At 47.5% G+C, this 17,759-nt stretch overlaps 1 protein-coding gene across 1 annotated transcript in view; it reads right to left on the bottom strand.

The window, feature by feature from the left end:
* LOC115096343 overlaps positions 1-14,954 on the bottom strand; it is a 43,601-nt gene extending 28,647 nt beyond the window's left edge. The window contains exons 1-3 of the mRNA XM_029610802.1: positions 14,729-14,954; positions 9,789-9,928; positions 7,595-8,905 (exon numbers count right to left, since the gene is read on the bottom strand). Coding sequence (XP_029466662.1) covers positions 7,595-8,905; positions 9,789-9,905 — 1,428 coding nt within the window. The 5' untranslated portion in view covers positions 9,906-9,928; positions 14,729-14,954. The remainder of the gene's footprint in view (positions 1-7,594; positions 8,906-9,788; positions 9,929-14,728) is intronic.
* Positions 14,955-17,759: the final 2,805 nt, after the last annotated feature.

Raw genomic sequence — 17,759 nt, 5'->3', positions numbered from 1 at the left:
GTACACGGTTTTGCGACTCCAACATTGCTCTATGCTTCAACAGCAAGAGGAAATGAGGAAAAAAGGATTTACATTCACAAAAAAACGGGGGAGAAGCTTGCTTGTTGTGGCGGTTACTACTCCAAACCAAATAAGCCTCATACTTCACTTTCAATGCATATTCAGCATAGCTCTCTGCTTCATCGGCGGGGGGGGGGGGGGGGGGGGGGAGGGGGGGTGAAGATAAGAGGATTTACATTCAGACAACAACCAACAAGGACTGAATTGCACAGGCTAGGTAAACAAATAAGCGTGGGAGTTGCGGTGGTTACTACCCCTAACCAATTAAGTTTGGTACTTCATTTAGATGCAGCTCCAGCACTGCTCTCTACATCAGTGGTGGGGGTGGAAGGTAAATAGAACCAAAAAGTTACTAATAAGGGCCAAGAGTAACAGATAAGTATGAGAAAAAATAAGTGTGAAAGCTTGCTGGGCAGACTGGATGGGCCGTTTGGTCTTCTTCTGCCGTCATTTCTATGTTTCTATTCTAGCAGGGTTTTGAATGTTCAAGGGCCTTCCACACACATACGTCTTTCCTTTCTCCTTCACACTAATCACTGGATGTGTTTTATGATTCACTTGTATTTGCTGGCAAATGCCATCTTTTGCTCATTCTGTTTTGGATCTAAGGGAGGGAATGCCAACTTCCAAATGTTAGTCAAGAAATGTATTGTTAGCTCAATAAAAAGGGATCACCTTATATTATTTTTGTTTGTTAACTTTTATTTCCTTGCATTCAAGTATTCTAACATGGAAACCATGCTACCTTGTCTTTCTTTTCAAAATTGGAAGTACAAGTCCATAGATGCAAAGGGGATAAAACCAGAATTTGAGCAGTCTTGTCAGTGTTGCTCAGGGTCATAGATATCTAATGACCCAGTTCAAAAAAAGGAAATTTTAGGCCAGTCTTGGATTGCTGATAAATCTCCCCACCTTCTCCCCATTCCTGATTTTTTTGTATCCGCAACACTTAGCTCAATGGCAGGAGGGACTACAAAATACCGCAATACATTAGGATAGAAGTTCAAAAACCAGACACGATTATTAGAGAGCAGAAGCTGAATAGATTTTACAGTGATCCTGAACTCTGTCCTGGAGGCACAGCTAAAATTCTGGTTTTCAGCATATCCACTGCACACAAACTCATCGCATGCATTTTTCATTAAAAAGGTGGATTTTAATATTGGATCTGAATATGGCCTGAGAGGGAGCATGATGCAGGGGCTCGGGAAGTCAGGTCCAGGCATACATCACTGCAAGGTGGAAAGCATGGAGGAGGAGAAGGGCACAGGTAAGAGCGACTTGCCAGATGAATGGAGTTCAGGAGGAAGGATGTAGGGAGTGAGAAGAGAAGACAGGGAAGGAGGAGCTGCAGAGTGAATGTATTTATGGGTGATTAACAGAAAAGAGTAAACTGTATGTGGAGTGGAGTGACTTGCAAACTTATCTCATGCATATTCATTGTGAATATGCTGAAAACCAGACCAGTTAGGTGTACCTCCAGGGTAGGGGTAAGAATAGAATTAGCAAAAGAAACAAAAAAGATAGTAAGAATTTATACTATAAATACATTAGATGTGACAGGCAGGCCAAAGAGAGTGTAGACTCTTCACTGAATTGGGAGGATATGTTGGTAATATAGACCAAAATAACAGGCTTAAATTGCATCCAAAAATGTTTAGATAGATTATACTTCAGGAAGAAATTTTTAACTACTGAGAGCAGCCAAGTACTGGCATAATTAATACATGCAAATCTGTTTTATTCATTCTGAAAAACAGACTGGCCAGGTGGTTAACAAGGACCAAGTTGAGAACCACTGGACAAGATGACTTCTTGAGCTCCCTTCCAAACCTATCATTTTATGATTATATAAAGCTCAAACTGTGTGTTACCATGTAGAAAGGTAATGTCACTAAACAATGATATCTTAGCATCCAGACAGATGAAGCCAGAACCAGTGGGTTATGCATCTCTACCAGCAGATTGAGATGGAGCAAACTGTGACATCAGCTTGTCAGTATTCTCCGTCTCCAGCAGATGGTGGACGTGCATCTCCCTACTGGGGATTGCTTCAGCTTTTAGAAGGAGAATTTGAAAAGGAAAATTATTTGCTTTGCTCTCCTGCGGTGATACCAAATGGTCCCTCCCCCAGTTGAGAATTCCTGAAGTGATTTCCATGGTCCTTCAGATGAATGCCTTGGTCCGGTAGCTGGTTTCTCAGCCGGCATGGATTTAACTGATTGTACAGCTTAAAGGCAACGGGTGCAGGAGGCCGAGTGAGGCGGTGATAGCATATGCCCTCTCCCCCCAAAGCCAGAGACCATCTCAAAAAAAAAGAAGAAGAAACAGCACTCCCGTGGGGGATAGGAGAACTAGGCAGCCTGGCGGTTTGAGTGGCCCTGTTGGACTAGGCCCCGCTGTTAGGCTTCTTTTTTGTGAGCTGCTTGGTAGGCCGCGGCAGTGTTTTCATGTGTTTTCTGCGCAGTCGGCTGCCCTCTACAGGATAATCGGTGCACGCAAGTGCGTCCTGCTGTGCATCTGATTTGTGCGCGTGGCCTGTACATGCACTCTCTCACATATTGATTGTGCTTCAAGATTTGGAATGGTAACAATGCACTTAACTTTTTGGCACACAAACTTGGGATGCTTAAATTTTGTGCGCATAAATTTTGTTTCAGCGGGGCTTCAGCTGGATGCATTATCTTTAGTCGCCTGTTAAGCATACTGATGGATTAATGGTGCCAGTGGCTAAGAAACCTAAGCACCTCTCTCTCTGTGCTGCCTTACACATTAGGGCATCTCAGCCTGAAGGGCCCTCTAACTTATGCCAGCACTGCTTAGAGACTCAGGGAGAATTATCTTCCTCTGATTTTACTAAGCCTGGGTCTTCCCAGCCTGATGATGGCCTGGTTAAGAGCAGAGTTTTTTCAAAGACTGCCATCCTTCCTACAGGCACAGTCCTCAGCGCCTTCCAAGCCTTTCAGTGCAGATCCTCAGGCGGGGGCCTCTCCCTCTTCTGGTACGACGTTTAAGTGCTGAAGTACACCTCGAGCTGCAGGTGTACCTGACAGGCATCTGATGGCACTGATGATGAGGCAGATCCTGATTCCCTGGAGGATGGGGACATCCCCCACCCCCAGCGCTGGAACCGTATAGAACCATGTTGTGGTTCTTTCATAGAGATGAACTGCCAGCCCTGATTTCCCAGACACTGAAGATGCTGGGAGTCCCTGGGGCTGATTCCATGTCTGAGCCAAAGAGAAATCCCATTTTGGTTTCTTTGCGTAAAGGCTCTTGTTTTTTCCCGGTTATTGAGGCTGTTCAAGAACTGATTGATCTTGAATGGGATGTCCCGGAGGCAAATTTTAAAGGATTCAGACATTGGAAGGCCCGAATCCCCTGGATCACGTGGTGAGAGAGCGTCTGCGTTTTCTGAAAGTAGACATGCTTGTCTGTGCCGTCTCTAAACAGACAACCATCCCCACGGAGGGAGGAGCGGCCTTGAAGGATGTGCATGATAGAAGGATTGAGGTCATCCTTAAGCAAGCATTGAAGCAGTGGTAATGACATTGCAGGTAGCTTCCTGTTGTTCCCTGGTGGCTCGCTCCTGTTTGCTTCTCTCTCTCAGGAGGTTGATGGCTCTGAAGTGAATTCCAGAGCAGTTATGGAACCCGCCACCGCCTTTTCAGCAGATGCGGGCTGCGATTTGGTCCGCACCTTGGCAAGAGGAGTGGCTCTGGCAACAGCGGCCACGCGTCAGTTATGGCTGAGAAACTGGGCGGCCAATGTGACCTCCAAAGCTGATCTTACGAAATTGCCTTTTAAAGGATCACTCTTGTTTGGGAGCGGTTCCTCGACTACCGGAGGATAAGAAGCAGTCACCGAGCCCCTTTGCTATGAGGGTTTGTCTCAGGGGTTTCAGGCGTTTTCATCCCTATAGAGGAGCGACCTTTCAGAGGACTTGGCCTTTTGGCAGGGATCAGTCCTTTCGTCCCAGACAGCCCAAGATGGGAGCGGGCTCTGGTAGTGGAATCAAGATTCACAATGAAGCTTTCCCGACCCACCCCCGGGAACAGGAGATAGGGGGTACCGCTCTCTCTTTTATCAGAGGTGGGTCGAGATTACATCGGATCAGTGGGTGCTGGAGGTATGTGAGAAGGATATGTGCTGGAGTTTTGCAGTATTCCTTGGGACGTGTTCATGGTGTCTCCCTGCCATTCTCCGCAGAAGAAGCAGACCATCGAGAGTACACTGTCAAGACTCCTCAGTCTGAGGGCTGTGGTTCCAGTGCTCACATCTCAAGAAAATACAGGTCAATATTCCATTTATTTCATTGTGCCCAAGAAGGAAGATTCCTTTCATTCCATCCTGGATCTCAAAAGGGTCAATCGTGATTTGCGGGTGACTCACTTTTGCATGGAAACATTGCACTCAGTGATAATAGCTGTCCAGTCAGGGGAATTTCTGACCCCCATGGTCTGTCCAAGGCGTACCTCCATATTCCTATCCGATTGGAGCACCGTTTTCTGCATTTTATAGTACTGTGGTGTCATTATCAGTTTCGGGTGCTGCCTTTTGGTCTAGCCACCACTCCTAGAACCTTTTACAAGGTTATGGTGGTAATGGCGGCAGAGAAAGAATGGGATCCTTGTACACCTGTATTTAGATGACTGTTTGATTCAGGCCAGATGGAAGAGAGCAATCTGGTGACCTGCTAGGTGAAGTTCTTGTTGCAGGAGCTTGGTTAGGTAGTGAACCTAGCCAAAAGCAATCTTCAACCATCTCAGTTGTCAGAGTATCTGGATATGTTTTTTGACACAAAGTAGGGCAACATTTTTCTTCCAGAAGCTCATATTCAAAAGATGATGGTGTGGATGCGTCTCTTGGTGAACACTATATACCCAACAGTGTGGCCCTATCTACAGATACTTGGGTTGATGGTGGCAACCTTGGAAGTAATACCTTGGGCGAGGGCGCATGTGTGTACATTTCAGCGTTCCCTGCTGTATCGATGGAACCCGCAGTCTCTGGATTATTTGATTCAGCTCCACCTGCCAATGGAAGTCTGCTCTCATCTCCAGTGGTGGTTGCAAGCAGATCATTTGAAAAAGGGAGTCTTCCTGACATCACCGAACTGGTTGGAACTCGCAACACTTGCGAGCCTCCAAGGTTGGAGAGCTCACAGTCAGGAACTAACAGTGCAAGGATGCTGGAATACGGAGGAGTCTCTCTGGAACATCAATCAGCTGGAAGCCCGGGCGGTCCAGTTGGCATGCTTACAGTTCAGCTGCAGGGTCGAGCTGTCCAAATAATGTCGGACAATACAACAATGGTGGCTTACATCAATTGGCAGGGAGGAACCAAGAGCCAGTAAGTATTGCAAGAGATAGACCAACTTATGGAATGGATGGAAGTGCATATTCAGGAGATCTCAGCCTCGCACATTGCAGGAAAAGACAATGTAAGAGCAGACTCTCTCAGCAGGGAGAGTTTAGACCCAGGAGAATGGGTATTGTTGGATGAGGCATTCCAGTTGATAGTGGATTGCTGGGGTCTTTCATTTATAGAACTGTTGGTAACTTCTCGCAATGCGAAGGTTCCTCGATTCTTCATTCGCAGGAGAGAACCAAAGTCCTTGGGGATCAATGCCTTGGAAGGCAAACTGCTGTATGCCTTTTCCCCGTGATCCCTATTGGGAAGAATGGTTTGAAGGATCGAAGGCCACAGCAGGATGGTACTATTGGTGGCACTGGATTGGCCCAGAAGACCATGCTATGCCAATCTGCGAAGACTCCTGGTGGAAACCCCCCTTCATTTTCCACCATACAGGAACCTGTTGCAGCAGGGGCCTGTTCTTCATGAAGATCTGACTCAGTTTTGTCTTATGGTATGGCCCTTGAGAGAGCTCATTTGTTGAAGCATGGATATTCTTCTGTAGTGATTGCCACCTTGCTATGAGCATGAAAGTTTGACGAGTGTTTGAGGCTTGGTGTGAAGATCGAGGAGTGCTTCCTCATTCAGTTGGGATTCTGCTCATTTTGGAGTTTTTTGCAGGAAGAGTTGAATAAAGGGTTGGCCCTTAATTCCTTGAAGGTACAGGTAGCGGCTCTCGCTTGTTTCAGGGGCCAAGTAAATGGCAAATCCTTATCCTCTCATCCTGATGTAGCTCATTTTTTGAATGGAGTGAAACATCTTCGACCTCCCTTGTGGTTACTGGTTCCCTTGTGGAGTCTTAACCTGGTGTTGTGTTTCTTGGTGGGCCCTATGTTTCGACTGCTGCAAAGCTTTTCCTTGCAGTTACTGACCTTGAAAACGGTGGTTCTGGTGGTGATTTATTCTGCATGTCAAATTTCCGAGCTTCAGGCCTTGTCTTGGCAGGAGCTGTTCCTTTGGGTGACTCCAGGGCAATACAGATGCATACTGTTCCTTCCTTCTTGCCTAAAGTGGTTTCAGATTTCCACTTGAACCATTCCATTTCCTTACCATCCTTGGATAAGGAAAGAGATGAGGAGGAATCCTGCCTGTTGCGTCCTTTGGATGTCAAGAGACATATAGTGAGATATCTGGAGGTTTCTAAACCTTTCCGAAAGATGGATCGCCTGTTCGTCCTTCATGGTGGAAGAAAAAGGGTGAACCAGCTTCGCGGGCTACAATAGCTTGCTGGGTTAAGGAGGTGGTCACGGCCACATATGTGGCAGCTGAAAAGCCATTACCCACTCAGGTTAGGGCTCATTCCACTAGGGCTCAGGCAGTGTCATGGACGAAGGTTAGATTGTTGTCTCCCGTCAACATTTGCCGAGCTGCAATGTGGGCCTCCTTACACACCGTTTCCAGGCATTATCATCTGAATGTACAGGCCTAGGAGAAAGCAGCCTTGCAGGTGTAGTTTTGATGGACCGCGGGCAGATTCCTGCTATATTCGGGAGTAGCTAAGGTACATTCCATTGGTTCTGAAGTCATCTGTCTGGACACTAAGAAATGAGAAATTACTACTTACCTGATAATTTCCTTTTCTTTAGGACAGACAGATGAATCCAGCTTCCCGCCCTTGGCTGCCAAATGATTGTGGTATGGACCTCCTGTATGGTTCCAGGGGATTATTGGTAAGTGTTAATCCAGTCCCTAGACTAGTGTTAATACATTCTGTGTCTGAGCACAGTATTGGTTGTCTGTTTTTAATCAAGTTTTTTGCTAGTCTGTCCACAGTTGCTTTTGAAGAGAATACTGGCAGTCTGATGTTACTACAGGGGGTATATATACTGTGACGTCAGTTTGCTCTGTCTCCATTTGCTGGTAGAGGTGCATGTCCCACTGGTTATGGATTCATCTGTCTGTCCAAAAGAAAAGGAAATCATCAGGTTAAGGAGTAATTTCTCAATGTCGTGTGAAGACTTCAGCAACTGAAAGAACACAGCTCGAGTGTCACACTCTAAATTTCTTTATACAGTAACTGTGTACAAAAGAAAAGAAGGGAAACTTTTCTGAAACAGCTATAAAGGCTTAAGAGAAATAGTAAGAAGTGATTTTTAAAAAATAGATATTCGCTGCCTACCTCCTCCTGAGCAACATATCCAGAGGCTACTTCTATCTGTACGTTGTCCTTTCCTTCATGGCATCCAAGACATAGGGCAGTTTGGCTGCTATCCAAACTTCTCCACTTCCTTCGGAACCTGGAAGAGAACTTAGAGAGAGCAGCCTCCTGGTCACTAATGAACACGACTTGCTTTAGCCTTGGGAAGGGACAGACTTGGCTGAACAGTTTCAATGCCTTTGTGACACTCCTCGCATAAGCTGAAGGAGCAAGGACATCACTTGCAGATTCTAGACAGAGAACAGCAAGCGAGGTAAGCCCTTGCTTTTCTGCATAATCAAGGCCAAGACACATGGCCTCTGTCAAGCAATGCTCCCAGCCCTGGGGAATCTCATCCAGCTGTTCCTCGGTACCCTGAGGCACAGTTGCCAGGTGGATCACCCTTTGTAATTTCCCAGTTTGAGATATGATGGTCTGAGAAGAGACTGAGATCCCCCGACTTGGGGTTTGGCCTTGTCCTGTAATCTCTCCCAAGGTGCTGGAGGGTCCACCTCCAGTTCCTGCAATTCTGCTGTGCCTCAGAGGGTAGATCACTGCATCCACATTTGGCATAGAACATTCACCATTACTCCAATGAAGTGAAACTACAGAGTCCCCTGTCCATTGGAAGAGGGAGTCATGCAAAGGAGTTCCACAGGCTCGTTGAGGTCTTTGCCCAGACCTGAGGAGTAGCTCAGCAACAATGCCTTTGGATTTCTCGATGCCTTTCTTTGGCCCATGGAAAAGTATGGCTGGAGCTCTCAGATCAAACTTGGCCTCTATCTCCACTTGGAAGGGCGACAGATTGAAGGTGTTCTGTAGTTCCTGAAGCTGCAAAAGCTCAGTGGAGCCAATGGGGAAGTGCTCTGTGGTGTATTCCTGACTATGCAAAAAATTTGCAAGGTCACGTTCCACAATGGCAAAGCAGTCCTTAAACCCTACTAAGACAACCTGAAAGGATCCAGTGTCCCCGTTCTGAAAGATATCAATGTGCACACTGTTCCTGAATTCTTGAATTTTACTTTTCAGCCAGTGTTTCACGACATGCCACTCACATGCCCCAAAGGTTTTAATGGGAATAGGGAACACCTTCTGGAAAATCAGACCACGGAGAGCCTGTTCTGCTTCCAGGGCATCCTCCAGGGATGGGGCAGTTCCCCACAGTTCCCCATCTAGTTCCAACTCTACGGGAACTCCCAAGGTTCTAAATATCTCCAGTACCAGTTCTTTGAGGTCCAAGGATTTCAGGAACTTCAGCTCGTGCGCCGAGACCTTCATCTTCCACCGACATTTCTGGTTTCAGGTAACAGAAGACATGAAAGAAACAGATGAGCACTTATTTAAGCAAGAGGTGCTGTAAAGAGCCCCGGGTAGTGGTAGGAGGACAGAACTGCCCTTTGGAAAAGATGGCATTTCACCTGCTTGGCCAGTAGAAGGCACCGTTCTTTTGACTCGTCGGCTGACCCCAGATTTCGGAAGTAAATGTGAACAAAGTTCCCATGAGAGTGTGCCACAATCCAATAAACCTGGCTCTGCAGATAGGTTTTGTCAGGAGAGCAAGTATCACGTCAGTGATAAAAGAAGAAGAGGGGTCAGCGTAAGAAAACTTGGTCAAGTAGCCTACTGGTCCATGGGCAGTGAGAACGTCAGTCTGTCAGTCAAAAGGAGAGTGCCGCCTTCAGACCAAGATGTTTTATCATCATCTTTCACCACCAGAGTTTAGTTTAGCTTGTTTTCTTAACTGCTTTTCTAATTTGTAAATCAAAGCGATGTACAAAACATAAAAATTAGAAACAAGTACAGATACAGAGGAAACAAACTATATCAGAGGAAGTTTGCTAAACAGGGAGGCTGAGATAAATGAGGACCCAGTAACGAGGGGGATACAGTGATAAAGGTGTTGAGGGGAAGGAGACAAGAGAAAGAGGAGGAAGAAAAGGCATAAGGTAGGCTACTGGCACCAGCACCCGCCACTCTAACCAATGCAATTATTAATTTGCCAAAGCACATAAAAAATATATCGGACATCACAGAAGACAGACACGAGGAGCTGCGGATGCATGGCCTGGCCACGCTGTAAAGTAGCGCACAGACGTGCAAAGAAAGGACACAAGATCAGAAGGATTTGGAGAAGTTGAGTAATTAAATCTAAAATCCAAATCCAGGTGGAAAATACCTTCCTGTTATACGTTCTCTCCAGGGGATTCTCCACGACCGGCTGTAAACCCTCCAGCGACATCAGGGGTATCTGCCTGCCGCCTTCTTTTTGGAGAGAAAACTGGTTGCTTTCCATGCTGGGGGTATTGAAGCTCGGTTCTACGGAGAGAAACAATTTACAGCATTAACATAAGAGCACATCCTATGCTGGAGGAACATTACCAAGCCAAGCACTTCTTAGATCAGCTTCCTTGTTACTAGTTGTATGGATGTGAAGAAAAAAAAAAAAAGTGATGCATCCCTTTTGGGCACAGTTGTGAATAATGTGAGCATAGGCTTAGTACATTCTGCTTCAAGTGTTTGTGGTGAGGGGGGGGGGCCATGTCTGTAACTATTTTTTGGCTGCCTTGCCTCTTAAGGGGGCAATTTTTGTCAAGCTTGCCAGAGTGATGAGGTTTGTGGGTAGTTTGTACCCACATCATAACTTTAGAAAGGTACTCAAAGTTCCTCTTTAAATATCCACCTAAAAAGTTATCTTGCTCCTGTTCTTTCTGCAAGGGGGGGGGGGGGAGGGAGGATAGGATTCCTTGGCACAAGGAAATCTTCCCAGCGGCTTGAAGGCTACTTTGCTCAGAAGCTGTCTCTGTGGTAAAGCAATTCTGTCTTTAAAGATTGCCTGACCCGACTTACATGTGTGACCCCCCCCCCCCCACCCCCACCCCTGTGTGCCTATTCCTGCACGGGTAGGGCCATAAAATAATTTGTTACTCTTCGGGGCTGGACCCTGACATCGGCTTGGCTCTTTCGCGTTCCCTCTTACTCCCAGGGCCGGATCCTTCGTAGGTGAGGGGGGGACGGGACATTATTACTTCCAGGGCCCAGTGTGACAGGGGTGAGCTTTCCACACATTCCTTTTTGGTCCTGTGTGTCCCCCTCGGGGAGGGCACTCGCCCCTTAAGACGGATGCAGCGAGTGTAAAATGAATGCCCTGGAGCCACTGATTTAGTGCCCAAAATCAAAGTCTTCACTGCTTAACACTGGAGAGGAACGGCGCATAATTCAAACCCGCAGTCTCTTCCCTCTGACTGTGCAGGACTCCCTTATATCAGGGTCAGGGACGCCTCCACTCTCTTGCACTAAGGAAACTGGAGCTCTCAGGTGGGCAGGGTCTTTTAAGATGGTCAAATCTCTTTCCAAAACCGATAAAAAATGTTAGAGAGTCTATGGCACAGAGAGAACCTCTTCTCTCTTCCTGGGGTGATGAGATGTTTGCGTCCCTTTCACTCATGGTTAGCAGATGTTCAGGATCTCTGTAGTTCTTACACAGTCTCTTTCTTTCTTCCTGGATCCTGGATGGAAGGATCCCCTTTGAATCAAGCAGCTCTCTTGCTTCAGACAGGAAGGAAGGGCAAAAGGATTTATTCTCCTCAGAACTGATAATAAGACTGGAGTTGGTTCCTTGCAGCAGGTCACCTCCACTTCCCTATCTCTGGGCGTCCCAAACACAGAGTTCCCCAATTCCTGTGCTCCTAACCAGCTAGTGAGTAGACTGGAAGGGAGTCCTCCCGACTGGGGTCAGTATCCCCTGGCTGGGTTATCCTGCTTCCACTGACCGAGCCTGAAAAAAAGACAAAGGCAAAAGCTCCTCTACACCTCCTGAATCTTAGCAAACCTAAAGAACCTGCCTCCTGAGCACTCTCTAGAAAGCTGCTAAATAGACTCTCGGGGGGGTCGTCCATTCCAAACCCCTCAAAGGGAGGGGCTGCATTTGAATGGTACCTCCCCCCCCCGCCCCCCAATCTGCACTCTTACAGACTAAATTAAGGGTTCACCCAGTGGTGGATGCCTGGATCGCCCTTCCGGAGGAGGTGGTGAAGACCAAAACTGTGAAGGACTTCAAAGGGGCGTGGGATAAACACTGTGGATCCATAAAATTGAGAGGACGTGAATGAAGAGAGGGTGGCTCATGGGAATGACGGCTACTGCCTGGTGATAATACCCTTATTCAATAAACATGCACACGGTTAATGCGACTCCAACATTGCTCTAAGCTACAACAGCAAGAGGAAATGTGGAAAAAAGAATTTGCATTCACAAAAAGCAGGGAGTAGCTTGCTTGTAACGGCAGTTACTACCCCAAACCAAATAAGCCTGATACTTCATTTTCAATGCATATCCGGCATAGCTCTCTGCTTCAATGGCAGGGGGGAATGAAGAAAGGTGGATCTATATTCAGGCAACAATCAACAAGGACTGAATTACATAGTCAGGATAAACAGATAAGCATGGATGTGGCTTGCTTATTGTGGTGGTTAATACCCCTAACTAATTAAGCTATTTCACTTAGATGCAGTTCCAACGCTGCTCTCTACATTAATGGTGGGGGTGGAAGGGCAATAGAATAAAAAAAGGTTACTAAGAGCCAAGAGAAACAGATAAGTATGAGAGAAAAAAAAAGTGTGAAAGCTTGCTGGGCAGACTGGATGGGCCGTTTGGTCTTCTTCTGCCGACGTTTCTATGACGTCTCCATAGGGTCCATCAAACCTGTGTACACTCTGACCAGATTCTGCTGTTACCAGCCTTGTCTGTCTGCATCTTGCTGCTCTCCAGACCAGCACCTGGGCCAGCTCTGAAACCAGACCACCCACTTTCTGGAAGGGACCTGAATTCCTGTACATCTAGGATCCAAAGTAAACCATCAGATATTCAGGTCGATACAGTACAGTGTGCTCCGTCGGAGTGCACTGTTAGCTAGCTCTGGACGCGTGTTTTCCCTTACCCCTTCTTCACAGGTCGATACAGTACAGTGTGCTCCGTCGGAGTGCACTGTTAGCTAGCTCTGGACGCGTGTTTTCCCTTACCCCTTCTTCACAGGTCGATACAGTACAGTGTGCTCCATCGGAGCGCACTGTTAGCTAGCTCTGGACGTGTGTTTTCCCTTACCCCTTCTTCACAGGTCGATACAGTACAGTGTGCTCCATCGGAGCGCACTGTCACCCTGCTCTGGACGTGTGTTTTCCCTTACCCCTTCTTCACAGGTCGATACAGTACAGTGTGCTCCATCGGAGCGCACTGTCACCCTGCTCTGGACGTGTGTTTTCCCTTACCCCTTCTTCACAGGTCGATACAGTACAGTGTGCTCCATCGGAGCGCACTGTCACCCTGCTCTGGACGTGTGTTTTCCCTTACCCCTTCTTCACAGGTCGATACAGTACAGTGTGCTCCATCGGAGCGCACTGTCACCCTGCTCTGGACGCGTGTTTTCCCTTACCCCTTATTCAGTAAGGGGAGGAAAACACGCGGCCCACCCGCGACACCTAATAGCGCCCTCAACATGCAAATGCATGTTGATGGCCCTATTAGGTATGCGCGCGGGATACAGAAAGTAAAATGTGCAGCCAAGCCGCACATTTTACTTTCAGAAATTAGCGCCGACCTCTTCCGGCGCCAGGAAAGTGCACAGAAAAGCAGTAAAAACTGCTTTTCTGTGCACCCTCCGACTTAATATCATAGCGATATTAAGTCGGAGGTCCCGAAAAGTAAAAAAAATAAAAATAAAAATCTGAATTTGGCCCGCAGCTGTCGGGCCGAAAACCAGACGCTCAATTTTGCCGGCGTCCGGTTTCAGAGCCCGTGGCTGTCAGCGGGCTCGAGAACCGACGCCGGCAAAATTGAGCGTCGGCTGTCAAACCTGCTGACAGCTGCCGCTCCAGGCCAAAAGGAGGCGCTAGGGACGCGCTAGTGTCCCTAGCGCCTCCTTTCCCTCGTTTGCACCGCGTCGCCTAATTTGCATACTGGATCGCTCGCACCGGCAGAGCGGGCGTTCGTCCGCGGTTTTACAGTATCGGGCTCATTGTGAGGTAATGCAGTGGCAGGCTGAGGCCTCATCTCATGTGCTTAATATTATTATACGCACGGAACACATCTTAAATGTACATTAGACACATGCACTATGGTTGTTTTTATTATTATTGTTATTTGATTTATATTCTGCCTTTCGACCACTTCAAAGCAGATTACAAACAGGTACTATCATACCAGAGTGCACAATCTAAGGGCCTTATTTACTAAATATTTTTTCCCATAGGCACAGAATGGGAGAAAAGCCTTAGTAAATCAGACCCTGAGTTTGCACCTGAAGCAATGGAGGGGGGGCAGTGACTTGCTCAAGTTCACACGGAGCAGCAGTGGGCTTTGAACCCTGGCTTACCAGCTGCAAAGGGCTGAATACAAACACCAAAATTAAATTACATTAAATCTGAATAGTAAACAGGACACCGAAGGGGGAGCCTACTACTCAAGACACTTCTCAGCTTTGCACCGGACCTAGGCTACCATCGTCGGAGGCAGGCAAAACGCGCTCGCCCTTCAGCTCGCGGCAGGAGGAGGGGGCGGCGCGTGCCCAGCAGGTGAAGTTGCCTCTCTCTGCCCCCCCCCCGGCACCGCGCTCTTTTGGCAGTGCCGGACGAGGAGGAAGTAAACCTGCGGCACAGACTCCAGCTGCGAGAAACGAAACTTAAAAACGCTGCCGGGCTTCACCGGGAGGGAGGGCGGCCGGCACCGCTGCCTCCGAAAGTTCGCCGGAGAGAGGGAGAGAACCACGTCCCCGAGGCAGGGAATAGGGAGAGAGCGCGCGACAACGAGAGAGCGCGCGCGCGAGAGAGAGAACCAAGGAGAGAGCGAACCAGGCTCGGGGGGGAGAGAGCGCGCGACTCTTCAAGCAACTTTATTAACACCGAAGTCACAAGCTCAGCTGCAAGGCTAAAACTAAACCAATGCTTTAGAACCAGTGAATTAGAGGGAGGGAGGGAGGACGGATGTCCTGGAGCCTGTCTCACCTCTGACACTTACAGCCCAAGAGCCCCGGGTCCTCAGTCACACTCTAGCCAGGAGTCCCCACCCCACCCAAAGGTGGCTCCTAAAAATCGTTTTGGGCTGCCCCGGAGGAGAAGGTTTTACCTGCAGCCTAAGGACGTCTTCCTAGGTGACTGCTCCTCCTCAGAGCCCAGGCTCTGCTCTGGCTCCGCACCTTCACTTTCATTTACTCCCCTTCGCTCCTTCACCAGCCCCCTGGGTGTGGCCAGTGTGCAAGAAAAAAACACACAGGTCACCGGGAGGCAAAAAGGCCCCTAACCTTGCAGCAGCGATCCTTCTCCAAAGGGATGTGCACTGCCTTTGAAATGAAGTGGGAACTTCTCCTGGTGTGTTTTAAAATAAAATGAAAGAAAAATGCAGACAATTGTGCTTGTTTTGTTTTAAAGTGTTGCTGCCAACAACAACAAAAAAAAAACACCTTTCGGGCATCCCCTCTGATCCCTCTTACCTTAATGTTTCTTTATCTCCAGGGGGGCAGGAGCAATCCCTGCACCGCAGGTGTGCTTAGAAATGGCACCAGGCCAGGCCCAGGCCCAGGCCCCTGCCATTTTGTCTGGAAGAAATTAACCATGACCCTGGCCTTGACGTGCTGGCATCCTGGCGGGGCAAAAGCAAGATCAATCCTGCCCTGTGAAGAAAGAAAATATAATCAGAGGGTTGTGTGAGGTGGGGGAGGAGGCAGAGGAGATCAGAAAGGATGCACCAGAGAGGTTTTGTCCCTCCAATGGGCTTTTTTCATGTCATTTTGTTTTCCTATTTTTTTTTCTTACCAAAACAAAAATGTCTGTGCAAACCTGTATGATTCAACATACTTGTTGGAATACAACAGTACTAAGATGCATGCTTGTTACGGCGGTTACTACCCCAAATCAAATAAGCCTGATACTTCACTTTCAATGCATATACAGCAAAGTTCTCTGATTCAACGGCAGGGGAGAAGAAAAACTGATACTTCACACATCCAGCAGAGCTCTCTGCTTCAACAGCAGGGGAGAAGAAAAGAGGGTTCGCACTCACAAAGCGGGGAGTAGCTGGCTTGTTACAGCGGTTACTACCCCAAACCAAATGTGCCTGATACTTCACTTTCGATGCACATCCAGCGTAGCTCTCTGCTTCAACAGCATGGGAGAAGAAAAACTGATACTTCACACATATCCAGCATAGCTCTCTGCTTCAACGGCAGGGGAGAAAGACTGATACTTCACGCATATCCAGCATAGCTCTCTGCTTCAACGGCAGGGGAGAAGAAAAACTGATACTTCACACATATCCAGCATAGCTCTCTGCTTCAACGGCAGGGGAGAAGAAAAACTGATACTTCACACATATCCAGCATAGCTCTCTGCTTCAACGGCAGGGGAGAAAGACTGATACTTCACGCATATCCAGCATAGCTCTCTGCTTCAACGGCAGGGGAGAAGAAAAACTGATACTTCACGCATATCCAGAATAGCTCTCTGCTTCAACGGCAGGGGAGAAGAAAAAACTGATACTTCACGCATATCCAGCATAGCTCTCTGCTTCAACGGCAGGGGAGAAAGACTGATACTTCACGCATATCCAGCATAGCTCTCTGCTTCAACGGCAGGGGAGAAGAAAAACTGATACTTCACACATATCCAGCATAGCTCTCTGCTTCAACGGCAGGGGAGAAAGACTGATACTTCACGCATATCCAGCATAGCTCTCTGCTTCAACGGCAGGGGAGAAGAAAAACTGATACTTCACGCATATCCAGAATAGCTCTCTGCTTCAACGGCAGGGGAGAAGAAAAACTGATACTTCACGCATATCCAGCATAGCTCTCTGCTTCAACGGCAGGGGAGAAAGACTGATACTTCACGCATATCCAGCATAGCTCTCTGCTTCAACGGCAGGGGAGAAGAAAAACAACCAATAAGGGCTAATAACATAGTCTGGGTAAAACAAATAAGCATGGGTGTAGCTTGCTTATTGCGGCGGCTACTACCCCTAACTAATCAAGCTAGATATTTCACTTGGATGCAGCTCCATCACTGCTCTCTACATTAAAGGTGGGGGTGGAAGGGAAATAGAACCAAGAGCTAAGAGAAACAGATAAGTATGAGAGAAAATATGTGTGAAGCTCGCTGGGCAGACTGGATGGGCCATTTGGTCTTCTTCTGCCGTCATTTCTATGTTTCTATGTTTCTATGTTTTTTGTCCTAATGTTTAGTATGTTTCTGGGTGTCTGAACTCACCTCCTTGCTTACCTGCTCCCACCTTCCAAGCTCAGTTCACTCCTAAATCTTTCCAACCTCTGGATGGAGAACAGCAGAAAATATTTGGGTTTTGCCAAATAGCAGCTATCATAAAAGTAGATATTCATCTGCTATTCCCCCCACACTGTCTTATTTGGCCATTGGGGTTTGCAACCCTAAACAGCAGCAGAACAGCACTGGGCTTTCTAGAAGGCTGAAGTGACCTGCCTCGAGGGTCCACGATTGAAATCCAAATGTCAGTGAGCATGCTGAGACTGGACCTTTTACAACAGCCTCAGGGGCTGTGGAGAGCATGGCAAAAGTTGGTAAGAACCATCCTGGGTGATGGTTTACGTATTGGTCTTGTAAGAGGCAAAGTGAACCTGACACAGGATTTTCCTTTGAAGTTCCATCAGCAGGGGGAAAGGGGGGTCCAGTGTACCTGTAATACATTTCCTGTTCCTGTGGAAAGCCCCTATGTGATATTCTTCCTCACCACCACACACCTCTCTCTGCCCCCTTCCCTGCCTCTTTTTTGGACATAGGTGAAATACCTGTGCTGTTCACGGCATGGCTACATTTACCACAGTGAGGGCGGGGAAGGAATTTTTGGCAAATTGTTTTCTCACAGAAAAAAAATGCTTTGAGCAATACCCTCCTAGTTAGGATTATTTTTCTTTAAGTGCACCATTTTGCACCTGTCCACATTTAGATACCCAATTCCCCAGGCTTGCAAGGTCCTCCTGGAAGTACTCACAGTAGGCTTCTGTTTTAATTACTTTGAGTGTCATCTGCAAATTTCATCACCTTACTGATTGCTCTCTTTAATATATTCATTAACCAAAAACCACTGCTCCCAGTTCAGATGCCTGGGCACTCCCATTTTCTGCTCTCTC

The sequence above is a fragment of the Rhinatrema bivittatum genome, chromosome 8, assembly GCF_901001135.1.
Source record: "Rhinatrema bivittatum chromosome 8, aRhiBiv1.1, whole genome shotgun sequence".
Taxonomy (NCBI): domain Eukaryota; kingdom Metazoa; phylum Chordata; class Amphibia; order Gymnophiona; family Rhinatrematidae; genus Rhinatrema; species Rhinatrema bivittatum.
Note: the sequence above shows the minus strand (reverse complement) of the source record. Positions and strands in the feature narration are given on the sequence as shown.